We start from the raw sequence: 19334 nt of genomic DNA on the forward strand, positions 1-19334 counted from the left end.
ATACCATTTTTAGTTTTAATGGGTTCTCTATAGTACTACTACTCTACGTCGATATGGTATATTCTAAAAAGTTAATCTTATAAAGATTTTGTAAGTTTTTAATACTTATATCCGCCAGTTATGAGGTAATAAAAAGTGCAGAAAGAGTTTTGTTTTTGTGATATGTCCTGGTTTCCTATGACAAGGTCAAAAAATAGTTGCTCTTTTTGTTTTTGTGCTTTCAGCTTTCACCGGTAATTTTTTGGTATACTGATAAAAAAATACTTCAGTTCCTGTCTCGCACCATTCAAGAAATATCGAACTTTATGACAGGTTTGAAGGATTACTGCCTTCTGCATATGTGTTATGATGGTCGATGATAATCCGTGATGTCTTGAATGTTTTCGGAGAAATTTGTTGATGATTTTATTTTTATTATTATTAATATTATTAGAGATTTCATGTCAAATGGCAATCGCACTTCCCCCTAAGGAAGGAGAGAACATTCACTTATCCCAGATATCAGAAGGATGAAGGACTGATGGACCTGATGAACTTTAATGGAGTCTTTTCCATGTTATCAGACTCTATTGTTTTTTTTTCTTTATTTACAAATAATACACTTCAACGAAAATTATATGTTTCTGAAACTAGTTGACGTAATCTGTATAACATCTGTCACTTTATACCGTCTAGTCACTTAACGACAAACTTTAAACAATTTCTTGTTAATATTACTTGATCTGTGATAGCCACAAGAAACCCCTTTAGTTTTGGGGAAAAGCTGTCCCGAAGACAACCAGTAGTTCGACACTGCTATGTCGACATACTCTTGTTGAACATCGTAAACATGCCTTCCATGTAGTGGTTTTCATCCAAACTTGCATTTTTTCTTTCTCGGTGCTATGGTGTATGGGTATCTCAAGCTCCTGGAGTTTAAGTGGTGTAATGGATGTCTGATGTTTCAGCCTTTTTTAAGAAAAAGAATGGCAAGTTACTAATTTGCTGAGTCAGCTGCTTCCCTATGTCGGCCATTGCTCTTCCTCCCATATGTCGAGCTAGCGTAGTTCGTTCTACGGCACTGCGCGGATGATGCTTATTGGCTTTTGTTAGGAGTGTTCTAGCCTTTCTTTGCAAGTTCTCTATGTTCGTTTTAGTCCATCCTATAATACCAAAAGAGTAAGTTAGTGAACTGACTCCATATTAATCGCTTTAAACAAGTTTTTGCTATTAAGACTTGTTTTAAGGAGTCGTCGCACTTTTATAGTGAACTTAGTAGTCAGCTCATTCTATATAGTTCTATGATCTATTCTTTGCGTTTGCTTTATTCCTAGAAATTTGTAGGATCCTTCTTCATCCATAGCATCAATTATCTAAACGTTTTCTATCTGAAAGTCACCTGGTTGTAGTTTACATATAATAATGCTCACCGTTAGGCACCCTTCCAGTCCAAAGATCATTCCTATATCATCAGAGAACTTTTCCACTAGTTTAAGCATCTGTTCTAGTTCATTTCGTGTTGACTGGGTTTATGGCAAGGCAGAACCAAAGTGGACTTAACAAATCTCCCTGGAATATACCCCTACTAATAGGAATCATATTAGTTCCAATTACCGTTAGGCACCTGGAGTTTTATTGATGTTCGCCAAGATGCTATAGTAAATTCTAAAACGGAAATTATGTGCTTATCTCTTTGTACAATTAAAAAGGTTGTTCTTTACACCCCATGACATCTCTTCTACATCCTGTCTGTTGTGCCGCTATGTTGTTATTCTGGTCACTGTAAATACGTTCTGTAATGGAAGATGTAATTAGTTTATAGAGTGTGGAGTATTGGCCGATATTAAACCAGATCTTGAGTGTTTTAGTAGCCCTTGGATAAGAGGTATGTAATACCTTCTGTTAAAAAATTGGGCATATTCTGAGGATTCGTAAGTACGTTGTTTAGAAGGTCGGTCAGTTATTGATGTGTTGACTACAATTTCTTAATTCAGTAATTTTGGACGTGATCTGGGCCTGGAGCTTTCCAGTTATAGTATTATTATTATTAGGTATTCCATCTACGTTGGTATTAACTTTGGTATTTACCTTAGTTTAGATTGACTGCGTTTAAATATATAATTAATTAAATAGTTTAGTACCATATGAACTATATTAATGTAGGTTATGCTTATTTAATTTAAAAAATAAAAGCGACAGTCATTTGCAGTGATTTTATATCTATATTCCTATTAAATAAAAGTTATTTTACTATCCATAAGTATATCTAACTCTTTAACCGTTGATACTCTAAAAATAAATTAACTTTTCAGTCTATAATTAAAAATGCTCGCCTTATAAATTCTATAGACACAGCATTTTCCAAATTTTATTTCAAGCAAATTATTTACAGACCATTAGAACCATTTTTTAATTTGAAATTGCAGTATTTCATAATTACTAGCAGTTTCAATAACCGGAATTTAAGCGATAAAAGATGATAGACATCTTTTATCAAATGGAAAGCTTAATATAGATAACTAAAGTTGTCTATATCAAGTGTATATAAGTAATAGTGAACATATAGAGGATATTTTCAAACTTTGAGATTATACCTTAGGCTAAAATTTACAGGATGAGTCAGCAAAAATGCACCAAATTCTAGAGCAGTATTGTACACGTAAAAATAATTTAAAAAAACTCAAATGTTATTCTTATCCGATTGTTATTTATTTTCAAAGTTTAGCGTAATTTAAACCAAAGAAAATTTCCAACATTAACATTGTTTTAATTATACTACTGTTTTAAAGAAGTTCCGGTCCAAGTTTGCTAAAAACTGTGATAAATACGTTTTTGTCCGGATTTTTTTCGGTATGGAAATCGTCGCCGGTATTCTTGAATAGCAGCTGTAGCATTCCCATTACAAAAGCCGAAACAAAATAATATTTGCATATTCTAAATTTGAATATATGTGTGGCATTGTATACGACTTTAATCGTACAAACTCGAAAATTACACTCATCCATTTAGCTACTTACGTTGTTTTCGCTGATTGAAAAAATATATCTTATTTGCCATGCATTTAGTAAACCCTAGCAACTTTATTTAAATATTATGTCAGTTTGACAATCTCATCATTTCAAAGAGTTTCTTAAGAAAGAAATGTGTCGCGCTTTGGAACAGAATTTATAAAATTAATATTAATTATTATTTTTTTGTTTATATAAGAGATTTGCTAATATAAATTTGTTTTAGTCGTTATTTGAGTAATTTTCTCCCTGAATTACACTCGTGCCTAAAAATTTAAAAATAATTTTGCATTCAAACGTTTAATCTTTGAAAAAACACATGAGTTCATATTCATATTTTGGCGAAATATCCCGATGCCGAACAAGAAGAGCTATTTTGCAAGAAGATTAGAATTAGAATTATTTTACAAGAGATTTAGAAAAATACACAATAATCATGCAAAAGTGTCGAAAATTTTTAAGCACTTGTTACCTCCGAAAATAAATGCGACAAACATATTGACACTGACACTAACACATGTCAGACAAATAAAACGGACCAAAAAAACGGCCCACAGCATTTGTGAACTATTTAAAACATTTTAATTACGCTATAATTTAAAAAACTAATGAGAATCAGATAGAAACAGGTGCGTTTTTCTAGACTCACTCTGTATATGATAGACTAATAGACCCTAAACTTTCTATTCCTCTAAAAAAGATATATTTGAAATATTGAAGTTCATTAATTTTTAAATTTTACTTTGGCAAAATCTAAATAAAAAAAAATCTACTTTTCGATAATTAGAGGTTTATTAGGGTAATAAAATAAGACGCTGAATCAACCTGTCAACTTTAGATTCAACCAAAATATAAAAATTAGAGGAAAATACTCTGTTTTTTCAGATAAGACATTAATAATAATGATAAATCAGTGTCAAAGCGAGATCAATATACAATAGCCTTTTATCAGTTCTTGTACAAAGCTGTGCTTATGAAATACGACAGAAATAAAGTAGTTATTAACATTTATTTTGATCTCAAAGACCTTTGATACTCTTCAGAGGAGTAACTTTGGAACTTATAAAACCATAGCTGATCCCAGCGAGTACATATTCAACTATTATTTTTAGACTATACTAATACATGTAGGGGTGTACCACAATGTTCAATATTAGGACTCCTTCTTTTCATATTATATGTGAATAATCTGCCTGACATACTTGGTCTGGTTAGCGAATTATTTCGCAGTATGCTAATGATACATTAGTCATATAGAAAGAATCTAAGGAAAACTGGTGTAGTGTTATTCATTAAAAACCAAAAATAATATCAACAAAAACTGAAATACCTCAAATAAAATTAATAAAATTTTTGGGGGTCAAAATTGATTCAATTATTACTTGAGGAAAATATATAGGACAACTTGAGGTCGAATAGTCGAAGTGCTCTTATTAGGAGCCAACTGTTTAACTATGTTTGTGTAAAATAACATTTAACCTATGGAATTTCTGCTTGAATATCATGAGGGTGTGCGACTAATATATCTATGACACAGAAGAGAATCCCCAGATTTATGCAGCACTCAACCTTCAAACACAAACGTAATATATGTTAATTGATTCTTTTTTAAAAAAGAATCCGTCATTTTTCTCAACAATAGGGATAAGTATGCATCTGAACGGAAAATAACCACTAGAGGCATATATTTTATTAGATGAGATTAGAAATAAAGTGATTGATAAGTTTAAGAAGCGGAGCAGAAAAGTTTACAAAACAAATTCTTTTGCTTTTTTGATTTTATTAATTTGATATATTTTATTATTATTATTACTGTCATTTTCTTGTGGTTATTGAAATTTTATTTTTTATATCAATTTTTACCTAGAATTTCTTTTTAGATAGTAAAAGTAAGTCAGGGTGAAAAAGTATTTGCTCATGATTTTATAAGAAAGAGCTTTTATATATTTTTAGGAATATCTTTTGAATAATTATGTCACATATTATTTGATAGGATTCGAAAATCCTCTGACACTAGGTTATTTTTTTAATTCTTCTACCAAAATTCAATTTTGCTATATGTCAAAAACATTTCCCGTGAAAAATGATTATTTTATATTCGTTAGTCCCGCATTTGCCCGAAATTTAATCTATTATATCAGTAAAAAGAATAATACAAGTATTTTTAAATTGTTTGTCACTTACCAACACTAGGGCGAGCGTTACTGCAGCTATCGTTTCAGGTGACTCTACGTTTGGTAGACTGTTTTCCAAGAAGATTTTTGCTTTTTGCAACGTTTCTAAATGAAAACATTAATATTAAAATAAAACCATTCAAAGAGTATGATTTAACCTTACTTATTAATTAAACTTTCAATAAGAATATAATTTCTAATACAATATTAACTAACTTTTAATCAATCTATCATCTAAGCTAATTTACTCACACAGTGTTTATCAAATATTTTTCTAAATTAGTAACCAAAATTGTAAATTAGATGTCTTGTTTGAACCTATTTGTTTCTTGCAAATGTTTCGAATTATATAAAATTTACCTTCGGGATCCATACTAGATCGAAAGAAAGGATATTAAATAATTTTTATTATCATATCTAGTAAAAGTATTAAGTCATATCTAGTAAAAAAATATAATTTCAAGTAAATAGTATGCTATACATAGAGTTGCAATCAGTAAACAGGAAAAGAAGAACGGTAAAGTTAGAGAAACAAGTATCAACTAAAATATTAAGAAAAATATTGGGAAAGAAATGCGGATAAAGGTGTTAAAATTAGAATAATACATATACCAAGGATATAAAAAACATAGATATCATAATATAATTCCGGTGACATACAGGGGATGATGGATTTAAAATATAATAATATGAAGTATATGTACAGTATTACCTGTATAAATTCAAGAACAAATACATAAAGATAAAACGGTTTTACTAAAAAGTTTATTAGAACCAAAAAGTATAGCATTTAAAATTGATATTTTTTAGCTCATTAATATACAAACAAAAAATAAAACATAAAATGTTATAAATTTACTGAAAAATATTATATATATATAGGGGCCTAAAATCTTAGAAATTACAAAACTTAAATATAAATAAATGAATAATTTAAATATAATTAAAAAATAAAAATATGCTGTAATAAATAAATAAAATAGTAGTACTATGTATATCTTTTAACACCAAATCTATTTATCATTTGACAAAATCCTTTTTATATGTAAAGCAAGATAGGTATTATATTTCCAGATATAATTATATTTGATTTCTATCAACTTTAAAAAATTTACCAAATTTGACTATCAATTTTTAATATTTGAATAATAACGCCTATACTATTCACCAAGAAGTCGAGTTACTTTCAAGATTTCAATATGTTACTTATAACAAATTAAGAAAAATAGTCTAAATAAACGAACAAATAAGGACATTCAAATCATCATGGGTCTTATAAACATAAAATAAAATAAAAAATTTAAAGCTATTTATCCCTGTAATGACATATTAAAAAAAATCAATCGACCAAAGATAAGTGATTCAGTCTCATATACGTATTTATGATCTGATTCTGTATGCAATGAAATGAATTTATTAAGATTTTTTATGAGGTTGATGATCTTTGTTTTGTAAGAATTGTTGAACATAATATAAGACTGGGGTTTCTATAAACATTACATTTTACCTTACTTATTACTTTTCCTGAGACTTAAGATTATGTTTTAAGTCTTAAAAATGTTAAGGCTTAGTTTGTTTGTAATACCAGTAGTTATCAGATCTTACACAGTTATCGCAAGTAGGTTATAACACAATCCTTGCAAGATCTAACTACAACTAATATTTAGTATTTATTCTACAAATGGATAATGATACGAATTTGCTAAGATTAAGCTAGCAAAATTAAGTGGGTTACTATCTTAAACATTTGTAGCCCTTTTGTTCTAAGCCTTTATATAATAATTCAATTATGTTTAAAGCTCTACTTGATTAATAAAGTTTTTTTATGATTATTCCGATTACTTCCGAAGCGAGTTTTCTTTATAATAAAAATATCCGCATTTCAATTATATAGCTACCACACCACTTTGCTTTTTCTAAGGATAAGCCGCAGTTTCTTAGGGTTTACCTTTCAAAAATATTGAATTGCAATTTACCTGAATCGGCGTCGGTCTCGATTCCAATCTCGTAAAGGGCGATTACCGTTTCCGCGGTAATCTCCACTATATTCTCCATTTCGGCGATATCGGAGCTCTGATTTCGGTTAACCGACAAGCTGCTATAGGTACTGAAAATAATTTCAAAAAAGGCCATTACGAAATTGAACATTCTGTTTATTGAATTTGTAGTAAATATAATTTATATTATACAAACTAATAGATAATTAATTATTAATATATATACTCTATATATTGGATATAATTAGTTTAGTTATAAATTAAACTTTTCCCGAATATTCATACTGTGTACGTTTGCATTATCGTTTCCACTTGCGTTATTAATGAAACCGATTTTGGTGTTCTGTATGTGATTATTTAGTAAAATATTCATCAAATATATATTTACTAATTTGACTATTTAATAGTGTATAATTTTTAGTTTGATTAGATCTGAATGATGTGTACATTGTGATTATAGTTGCCGTCAATAGCTACGTTTATAATGCGCGGATCTATTAAGTCCATGGATCAAATGCTGGAATATTCTTATTTAAGACAGCCCTGTTTACAAGGATTGATTTTGACGGTTAAATTAGTGCAGGATTTATCTCTACGATTAAAATGTCAGTTGAAGGGAGTTTATTAGTTTAGACGAAGAATTATACGACATAACCTCTAAATTTTTAAAAATGTTATTGTTGTTTAAAAATAATACAAATAAACTAATAATTTTTTTTCAAGGCTTAAGCTTGTCATTTTCCTTCATTTTTTATTTTTGTGTACAAAAATAAAAACCTTCTAAGCTAATATCCAATCAAATGTCAAACTTGTCATTTTGGTACTTCAAAGTAGGTTCTAGGTGTTTACACCGAAAAAAAATAAATTTAATCTACCCTGTTTGGGAAGCATCAAATTCGCGTACCAAATTTTAGTGCGCTGCCATTTACACCAAAAAACGAGGACTATCGTGACGTGATTTGATCCAAGTATTAAATATTTGGTACACGCGTTGTAAACGTAGCTATTGATAATCTATTTTCTTTGACTTAGGCATATTTAAATGCCTACATTTTCTATCAAAAACGCTCGAACAAACCTATAAAATTAATTTTGAAAACGAAAAAATAAATATTTTTTTTAAGAAGTTTAATAAATAAATTATAATCAACTATATTTTTTACATTTCTTTCTAGCGGACATATCAGAGATTGAAAATTACTCTGTAACAGGTCCCACACTTATAAGTTCTATATTTTTTTTATCTTCCTCGTATGCACAGGATTAATTATGCTAAAGAAAACTTAATACAACAAAAATATTTTTGTTGTTAGTCTCCCTTATTTTTACATTAGACTAACTGCTTTTCTTAACTGAATTTGTGAATTGAATTAAAAATATAAAACTTTTTTGAAATAGAATTAATTTTTTTTGCTATCTACTGTTGACAACATCCAACTCATTTATATATGTAAGAATAATGAGGCTTAATGTATACTTAGTTAATACATAAATCGTTTTTTTTCGTCATTTTCAGAACAAGGCTTATTGCTTGAAATTGTACAGTAAAAAGTAGATAAAAAAATGCGAAAAAAAGTCAGTATAGAACAGTTTATCTCCAGTAAGTACCAATACACCAAAACCTTATAGAAATTTAAACGATTTTTTTTTTTATGGTAAACACAAGCACAAGAGGAAAGTCCTATGTCACTCTTGGAGTGGTGCTTGCGCGAGGATATTTGTGGGCATTTATCTTGAATCGCTGCAGGTTGTATGCGTCGGGAAATATGTGAGGTGGAAGCCCGTTCCACAAAGAAGATGTTCTCCAGATGAATGAGTCCCGATACAGCGACGTCCTTGGGGTAGGCAGGTGGACTCGATGTTGATGAGCCGCAACTGTTAGACGCGTCCTTCTTGCCGGAACAGCCCTGGGTGTTATCAGGCCTGCCAGCTCAGAGGAGCACTTACCGTGATAATAACGGTAGAATAAACAGAGATCAGCCACCTTTCTCCTGTGCTCCAGACTATCCAGACTATTTGTCAGTTCTGGTTTGTCGATAAGACGAATAGCTCTCTTCTGTATAGAATCTAGCAGCTTTAAACTATGCTTGGGTGCAGAGCTCCAGACATGCGAGCAATACTCGAGGGAAGGGCGTATTTGAGCCTTATAAAGAGTCAGCAGCTGTTCTGGTGTATACAGTTTTTTCGTTTTGAAAAGCACTCCGAGTTTTTTGGAAGCTGCCCTGGCGATCTCGGCAACGTGGTCATGCCAGGACACACTGTTGGTGACTTCGACTCCTAGAAGATGTAAAGATGATTTCATTGGCAATGTTTTCCCTGCCATAACCAGCTCCGGAACACCAAGGTTAGTCTACATCGTAAATACTGCAGCCTGCCTTTTTTTAGCGTTCAAATTGACCAGGTTGTTATCGCCCCACTCCAAGATTGCTCTAATATCGTTGTTGGTTGAAGCTACTTGTTGCTGCCTAAGATTCTGAGAAGTTGCGGCTGTCGTTGGTTTGGCGGACTTAAATGTAGAACTAAGTGTGCTATCGTCCGCAAAGCTGTAGATTGGATTGACAGTGGTTCCTAGCAGATCGTTGATATATATCAAGAAAAGGGTGGGGGATAGAATGCATCCTTGAGGGACTCCAGCGTTAATGTTAAATTTGTCGGAGAGGTGTCCATCGACGGCTACTTGGATTGTTCGTTGTTTAAGAAAACTTTTGATCCAATTCAATAATGACTTTTGTATGCCGATTGAGGAGAGCTTGGTTAGTAGTCCCTCATGCCACACTCTGTCAAATGCCTTGGAAATGTCAAGAGCGACTGAGCGGGACTCGCCGTGCTTCTCCATGGCCTCTGTCCACAAGTGTGTGACGTAAGCCAGAAGATCGCCGGTGGATCTAAGCTTTCGGAAGCCGTATTGATGATCGCTGATTAGTCCAGATGATTCCAGATATCTTAACAGTTGTTGGTTAACTGCTTTCTCCATAATCTTCGATATTACTGGAACTAGTGCAATCGGGCGTTAATTTGACGGCATCGTCTTCTTTCCCTTTTTGGGTACAGCTTGCACTTGAGCAGTTTTCCAGCTTGTTGGAAATGAGCCCTGCTTATACGATGCCGTGAACAGACGGCAACGATGTTGATTTTAACGAAGATTATGTAAAATGTTCAGATTCTTTAGATTTTTTTTTGACAATAGTAAGGTTTACTTATGGAACACATAAGGTATTTTGTAATAACGATTATAGAACTTAGATAATAATAGATCAAATAATATGAACTCAGGATTGGTAGATATTTCATTAATTTCGAGTTTTATCAAATAATTTGAAATTGAATTGTACTACATATAAGATGTTACAAAAGTCGGGTCACTACTTTAGGCGCCTAAAATAAGCGTTTTCTTAAGACCAAAATTTATATAACTTTTTTTTCCCCAAACCGGAGGAAAAGACGACCATTTAAAAATGATGCTCGTAAAGTGAGTGTTTGCTAATAATTCTTAAACTAAAAGCATAATATTTCTTAAAATAAAACCATTAGGCGTAATCCTCAAAAACATAAATTTTAAAATTATCAGTGGCGTAGTGTGTAAAGGAACACATATGTGCTTATTATTTGCTACAATTTTTTGTTGTATATTATCTTTTGTTGAAAATAAAAACTTACCGTTTTCGATCAAAAAGCGTTTGAAGAAAATTCGTCCTGCCTATGAAATTCTAATAGTTGATGAGAAAAAATAAGTTCCTGTCTCATTAAAGACTAAATTTTTGTCTCATTAAAACGCACTTTCATATCGTCGACTCAGACGAAGATCATTCATATTGTTAACAGATGTGGAGTAAACAATTTTTAAATAACCTTACAAATAAAAGTTCAACGGCTTGAGGTCAGGGGACCTAGGTGGCCAAAGTACCGGACCTCCTCGATTATCCATGGCCAGTGATGTCCCATATTAGCCCTCCCCAAACGTTGCTAATGTCTCGCTTGACCCGCGCATCTTTTGAATTCAAACATCCTGTTTCACATGAGATAATTTTTCAAAAATAATTTTTCTCCCGGCAAACGTGTTGGAAAAACGATCAACATAAAGGCGACTTGCTTCGGCGCAATTGCAGTTTGCGAGCCTATACATCAAATGCATACCAACCATTTCTTGATTTGAATAATTTATTAATAAAAAAGTATTTAGAATTTACAAAATCCACACTCTATGCCCCTGATAACTATTTATACAATTATTTTATCGTTTGCAAAATTTCATAAATTTGTAACGGTTAGTTAGTCCAAGAATTATAAGCAAAAAGTCTCTTTACCAGCATCATATTTAAATGGTCGTCTTTTCCTTAGAAGGTGCTTTACGAAAACAAACTTTTGTCTTTGATAAATGTGTATGTCACGCCCCTGAAGTAGCGGCCCAGACTTTTTGTAACACCGTATATATTAAGTTGTGGGCAGGTGTAGAAGAGGTGTCCCATAAATAATGGTAAATAATTTAACAGCATCCCTTAAAAAAATAGAGGTTATGTTAAATTTTCCTAGTCCAAAAGCCAAAAACAACCAAGATACACTGAGATAAACTTAATGTATTCTTTTGAATTTGGTCATAAAGTTAGCATTCGTTGTTTTAAACAAAAATTGGATAATATTTTGTTTTATATGATAAATCTTAGGATTAACCTTTTTTTTAAATATCTGATAGAGGGCATAATTTAATTTTTTATTTAGAATATGCATAGTGCAAATATGTTTGCTTAAAAAAGGTACACTTCAAAAATCTCGCTACGGTTAACGGTTTTTAAGATACTTACATTTTAAGTTTTCAACGCTCTTAACAAAAACGGCATTCATAAACTATTTAAATCGCTTTATTGCACGTCGAATGAATAATAAAATACAAAAAATAAATTATAAATATTTGCCAGTAAATGATCGACATAATCTCCATTGGTCTCAATATATTTTAAAATTCTTTTACTGAAAGTTCGCCGAATATTAAAAAATAATTGCTAATTTCGAAATGACTCAGGCAACTCAGCTGTTTATTGTATTTTCGTAAATAATTAATTTTATGCAAAAATCTAATGGGTTAAAATCTGGACTTCGTGCAGGCCAAGGTCTTCGACTTCTGCATCATACGCAATAAACAACAATTAATAACAATAACTAACAGAACTTACAATATAAACGCAATAAAACGTACTAGATAATGTCACTAATTGTGTAATTTTGATTTTTCATAACTACTCCTCAAAGTAACTGACTAGAACATAAACCCTGACAAGCCTAAGAAGTTACGGAATTATAACAAAAAATCAAAATGAGGATGGTGGCGCCCTCTATGACATAATTTAAAAAAAAGATTAATTTTAAGATTTGCCATATAAGACAAAAAATATTATCCAAGAAGAAATGCTCATGTTATGGCCAAAATTCAAAAAAAACTACATTAAGTTTATTACCCTGTATCTTGGTTGCCTTTGACTTTCGAACTAGGAAAATTAACCTTCATTTTATCTATTATTTATGGGACACCCTATATATAGGTACGAAAGGTACAGTCTAGTAACAGCTGCATTTTTAACAAATTGGTTATAGTAAAATTAACAAACAAGTCATGCTTGCTTCTTAAATTAGCTTAACGCCTTACAATATTAAAACGTACTTTATGTAAAATAAATATCTAACCAAAACGAAAATTTTAAAAACTAATTGCAATTAAATTTTAACTATTTTCTTATAATTAACTTAATAAAAATCAGAAAAATGTTTTTGCTTATAGTACAGCGTAAAGATTGAACGAGAACGATTTATATATTAAAAAATAAACGTTTTCTATTTTTATCATCAAAACTTTAAAGTGGTAAAGAGTAACGTATATTCTTTAAAATATCCTAAAATTTAGAAAAACGTTTTAAATTAACAACTTTTTTTTACGGATTATACTGGCACAAAAGGCCAAACCATATGGTACTCACGTATCACGAACAGCATCAGTGCTACGAAGGTATCCGTAAAAATTTTACTTAAGTTTATTTTAATAAGTTCTGCAATATTAAAAAGTTAGTAGACTAGCTCCACTTCAGAATGGACTTTTTCCTTAATAAAGTTCTGCAAGTTGTCGTCTTCGGGAAATACGTGCTTCTTGAGTCGAATATAGCGACATTCTAGGCGTCTGCAGATGTATTTGATATTTATGAGTCTCATCAACCAGCCGAATAGATTTTGCGTATATAGCTCTAGGTGAATTGATATGGGCTAGTTCCTCAGAGCATTTACTTTAATGGTATTAATAAAACAGAGTCAGGTCTACCATCTTCCTTTCCAATTGTCCAAGCTTTTAATTACATCTGCATTTCCTATAAGATGTATGGCCATCTTCTTTATGGAATCAAGCAGCTTCAAAGTGTGTTTGGGTGCGGAGCCCATATGTGAGAAAAAAACTTAAGAGATGGACGAATCTGAGCCCTCGTAAAGCGTTAGATGCTGTTGCTTTTTTGCAGTTTCCTTTTTTATTTAAATGAGAGCTCCAAGCTAGGTGACAAGTTTCTCCATTATTGTATTTATAATTGATAGGCACCAGGAAGAAAGACTTTACCTTTTTTAAATATCGCTTAAATCCGCATAAATTTCAAACCTCCAAGAAAGAGACCTCTTTTGTATAAAAGAGAAATAGCAAAACGATAGTATCAGCACTACTACAGGGGCATATTCCATCAAGGCCGGTGACCTTCTTAGTGTTTGCCTTGAGCCTTTGAGCTTTTGAGCTCTTTAAGAACTTTTTCAGTATTTTTTTGATGGAAAATTATCTCCGGCATGGAAGAAGCTTTTCTTGGCAAATTGAGCGGTTTTTGCCTTATTTATAGTAGAATTTAATGCGAACATATAATCAGAAAGTTTGCTTTTTTCATTCCGGTCATTGCAATGTAACAATATTCCCTAGTTAATGGTGGAATTTGTGACCTACGGAAACCTTGATTACCTATTTTTGCTACAGACCAGAACGATCTTGATCTATTTGAGCAATTTAGAAGTCGCTATTTGAAGCGCTTTTCAAGGTGTTTGGAATATTAGCCTCCATACATACCAACATTATCTCTGAAACCTCGCTAGCACATGCTAAATGATGATTGGTCCTGACATCATTCCAAGCAAACGAAGACAGAAACTATTTTAAATATCTCCAGTTGAGCAGATCCTGAGTTTTCATTGCCAGTTTACATATTGCGGTTATTAATTTATGGTCTGATATTCCTAGTGGTGCATGTACAGTGATATTGTAAGAGAAATAGATCCAGGAGGCTAGCAAAGTCTCCCTGTCTATCAGGAATTTTATTATGGTTGGTCCTGTGCTTGACGCCCCTTATAATCAGTCTTGTTAGAATATGTTAACCATTTAACATTGCGGACGCTAAAGTCTCCCACAAAAACAATTTCTGCACTTGGATGACTTGCTTGCAGATCGATTTTATCAGCAAGGTCGGTGAAAAATTTTCTGTAGTGTATATCGCTAAGTGGGCTGTAAAGGAAGCACAAATACTTCGTGAATCTTTCGGTTTCTTCGGAATCCTGGGGGTTCCAGAGCTTTTTCCCGCTGGCAAGATATGTCGCATCGAATGAAATCAGCGAGTGAAGTCTGTTTGTTTGCAGATGTTGGTGCAGGGCGTTTATGTTCGTGTTTAGACCTCTTATATTACATAGACCCACTCTTAAATCTTTCACGCCTCTTGGTTCCTCCAGATCAGCCTCCACCCGGAGATCTAAATAAAAGGCTTTTTTAAATTTGGAATATTTTGATCCAAAAGCCATCATGCTATTTTTTCTTCATAAAACTTGAAAGTCCCATAACTTACGTCGCTTAAATCCGATGCGGAGATATCTCACCGTGCGATGTGAGTGGGCCACATCTACTACGTATAGGTAAATGGAGTAACTGGTGAATAACTAGTGATGATAATTCTCATTCTGAGTGTTTCTTAATAATTCATCAAATTGATTATTTAACTAAAAAATATCAACAAACAAAAATATATTTTTTTCTGCTATACTTAAAAAAAAAGTTGATATTATCAATAAAGCACAAAATAATAAAATGCTACCAATTTATACTTATGGAAACAATAAATTAAATATTTTTGCTGCTTTTTTCGTTTTATTTTTTAAGTCCTGTACGATTTTTTTTGTATCAGATTTTTATATTTATTGAATAATGATAAAAAAATCCAATTTTATTAAGGAAATATAATTTCTAATAAAGACGATATTTTCTTAAAGAAAGTCTTTTCTCCACAAATATAGAAAGAAAAAAAGCCTTTCCTTAAGAAAACATGTTCCTTATTACCCAATCACTCCATTTCCATAATTGATTTCTTCAACAAAATAAATTTTCTTGCTTACAATTTATTTCTTTTAAATACTCAATAAAAATGTTAATATTTATAAATATTGGTACAGTTGAAGTATACAGCACTAGTAATTCTTAAATATTCGACCTATTCCATTCACATTAAAGAAAGTGGATAACCGGCGACAGCAACTATATCTGATATAGCAAGAATATCCCTAATCCTACTAATTCGCAGGATTATAACATAAATAGCATTTAATTCCCAAAATGCAGGTTCTAATTGCCATTTAAAACCCTTGGGTATTAAATTCCTAGTATGCTAAATTCTCATTGCTCGGCCATAATATTATTCAACGATTCTCAGCCTAGAGATAAATATTTAAAAGGAATATTCAATAAGGCAAGCTTAAATTATATTTACAAAAAATATTTCTATTAAAAACGTACCTATTAAATGTAGTCAATTTAACATCAGCATCCAAAGGAACAAACCGACCATCATCCTCTTGCCTCAGTTGGACCCAGCGTTTAATCGCCTGAATCAAGTCTGGATCTACGTTAAAATAGAGTTGCACTTTGGATAATGCCTCCAGTATCGAGACGGTGGCCTTGTGGCTGCCCAACATCGGATGTTCGCTGAATGAGTCATCTTCCTTTTTGAACGATAGAATCGACTGGATCTGGAACATGATGGATAGGGTGGTTTGTGTAACGGGATATCTCAGTTTAGCTAGGATTATATGTTCAAATAGGCTGGTAAATAGAGGTTTCGAGCAAATTATAAACAGAATAAACTTTAATATAGGATTTAGATTAGATATAGATAATATATATAGGTTTTATAAAGTGTATGCAATTTGTAATTTGCATACATTTTACTTTGTGTTGTGTCACAACTATTTTTGTGAGTACATCCAGTTTAGTTTAAAGTTTGAAGTTTTCTTGAAAAAAACTAAAATGATGCATTTTCGAAAATAACCTCTAGATTTTTTATATACAAAAGAAGTGTTGTAAACTCACTTTTTATATAGGAAACGATTCTGTGTCCAAATTTTATTTACAACGTTACTTTTATTTACAGAACTTTTATTCCCAGTGTTTAAAATCTTTATAAAACAAATCTTTTTTTTAATAGATGCCATACTAGTTTTTTTATTCAGAAGATTACTTGTCTTTGCCTTTCCAACGATATATTAGGTTTAATGAAAAGAAAACTAAATTGTATTGAATATTATTAAAAGTATGATAATAAATCAAAATCATAACAAATCTAATTTCGTATTTAAATTACAAATTAGTTAATTTTGCAATATAATTGCTAATATATAAAAATTAAAACATCAAAATCTACAACTGTAGAAAATTTTAGTTAAATTAATTTTTAAACTATATTTCACAGTAAAAAACAATATTACGTAGTTGCGAAGATAATCGAATTATTTTTTGTGAACTTTTTTTTTATCCGATTGTAAAATAATTTGCAATTTTGCCTTGCCACTTTTTTGATGCTTTTAGATTTTTTTGAATATCTATTCTTTAATATCTTTCTATTATCTCTTTAGATCATTAGGGGACAAAATAATCTCGCATTTATAAACCTTTACCATCCACCCCTTCGTCAGGATGACAGCTACCCTTGTAATTTTAAATAGAAATAGGGGTGCTATTTAATTTTAAAGATCATTTTATCTTTATTATAACACCCAAGTTTCGAGTTGCTACTATCATCTTCTTTAATATGACAGCATGTCAAAATCTTTAAAACGCCAACTTAAAATAATAAACATATTTTCCGATTAAAATGCTTATTGTTTAATTCTATTATCTAAACTGGTGTTACTTAGTGAAGTAAAGCCTGATTTTTTTTATAACAAAACTCTTGTAAAGCCCTTCTGATTTTTTATGAGAAATCTAATGTTACACAAATTTGTAAATTTTTATTTAATGTACTCAGTACTCATACAATTATGCTAAGTAGTCTTAATACCCAAAATAACAGCAAATACCATGCTGTATAAAATATTGTTATTTATTAGTCTATCTTTGGTATCGGTTAAATTAACTGTATGAGAATTTTAAGTCTTGCCATACTTTTGTTTTACCAAATATTTAATTTGACACGTTTCAAGAGAGAGTTGAAATTATTTATTTTCTTTAGAAATAACGATTGTGCTAGGGCTACTGCAGTGTAATACAGTGTATTATATCCAGATGCTCACTTATTTCATACGTACGTACGTACGTACGGCAAAATTTCGTGAAACGGGATCAGTTGCAAACAGACCTAGAAATGTGATAATTTCAGTCCTAAATGAAGCTGTAGAAGTTGCAGTTTTAAATTATATGGCAATCGATCCTACACTCAGTACAATGAAAATAAGTGAAATATCAGATGCTTCAGGTAGAAGTGTCAAGAGGATTTAAAAAAAAAAATGGTATCATCCCTACAAAATTAAACCACCACAGGAACTTAACGAGGATAATAATGATCGCAGTTTACAGTTTTGCGAAACTATGAGTGAACGAACCATTGGCAACCCAGAATTTAGTTTTAAACTTTGTTTTTCTGATAAATGCAACTTTGTCCCTAATGGTATTGTGAACAAAGATAATTGCAGATATTGGTCGAATTTCAACCCTAGATTATTTAAGAAAGTACATAACTAATATCGCAAAAAATTTATTGTACGGGCTGAAAATTCAACAGGTGAAATGTACCTTGAGTTACTGGAGACTCCTGTTGACTTAGCTCTAGTTATTTCCATTTAGGAAGATGAGCGCCATCGGCCCGAAAATTTAATTTTTCAGTCATTTAATTTTTCGGTCATTTCAAATTCAAAATGTATGCTCTACAGTACAATCCTTTAGAAGATTTGCGACACCGAATGGTCCACGAGTGCCAAAAAATTGTACCTGAAATGTTACATAATGTGCACGAGCATTCGAACAGTGTCTCTACTTTCATATGGAAGTTGGAGGAGGGCATTTTCAATATTTACCTGTTTAAAAATAAATTAAATATAAGTTGAATATTTTTACTGGTAACTTAATTTTTTTAAGTATCCGACATTCTTTTTATTTAGTCATTCACTGAAAGAAAATGAAATACACAATTTTTCTTTCAATTCTGTATATTATTATTAAGTAATGAAAATGATGCTACGAAATCACTATTTTTACACTTTGAAATTAGAATTCAAAAATATTTGAAACTTTTGTCTTCTAATAACTTAATAAGGTCAATTTTTGTACTCTTTTTGCAGTAGACTGAGCCTCTTAAATTTTTAAAGAAATAATTTATTTGAAAGGTCGTTTGAGTCTTATTTATATTTATTTCAGCTCAAAACGGCTTACTCTTAGGAGTATTAAATTGACAAGTATAAACAAAATCCTTTTTTAAAAATGTTGACAAACTGTGATATCACAGAATCTGAAACTAGCAAGATAAAACTTTGCCATTATAAACCACATGAAAAGATGTTTAAAATGAGGTATCACTCGACCCCAGTTCCCATTTAAAATTTTAAGGGTTGCTGTCACCCCCGTGTATGGGTTAATAGTAAAGGTTTATTAATGCGAGATTATTTTGTTCCCCTAAAATCAAAAATCGACGGGTCCGAGCGTTTTTTGTGATTTTTTTATGAAATCTCGGGAGGAATTCGGGGTGAACAGTTTTCGGTGCGCCACCCTGTATATACGATTTAACTAATTCCAGAAATATTAGACTCGACACTATTTCATAAATTTGTGGAAATACAAAATTAATAGAATAATATTTAAGTGAAATTGTGTGATCTGAAAATGGCATATTATCACTATTATAAGACAAATTTATTAGACA

At 31.3% G+C, this 19334-nt stretch overlaps 1 protein-coding gene across 2 annotated transcripts in view; it reads right to left on the reverse strand.

Moving 5' to 3' along the window:
* LOC126742764 (C3 and PZP-like alpha-2-macroglobulin domain-containing protein 8) overlaps positions 1 to 19334 on the reverse strand; it is a 334454-nt gene that overhangs the window by 14566 nt on the left and 300554 nt on the right. For both annotated transcript variants that reach the window (XM_050449553.1, XM_050449554.1), the window contains exons 20-22: positions 15941 to 16173; positions 7138 to 7268; positions 5172 to 5266 (exon numbers count right to left, since the gene is read on the reverse strand). In XM_050449553.1, the coding sequence (XP_050305510.1) occupies positions 5172 to 5266; positions 7138 to 7268; positions 15941 to 16173 (459 nt within the window). The remainder of the gene's footprint in view (positions 1 to 5171; positions 5267 to 7137; positions 7269 to 15940; positions 16174 to 19334) is intronic.

This window comes from Anthonomus grandis, chromosome 12 (assembly GCF_022605725.1).
Source record: "Anthonomus grandis grandis chromosome 12, icAntGran1.3, whole genome shotgun sequence".
Classification (NCBI taxonomy): domain Eukaryota; kingdom Metazoa; phylum Arthropoda; class Insecta; order Coleoptera; family Curculionidae; genus Anthonomus; species Anthonomus grandis.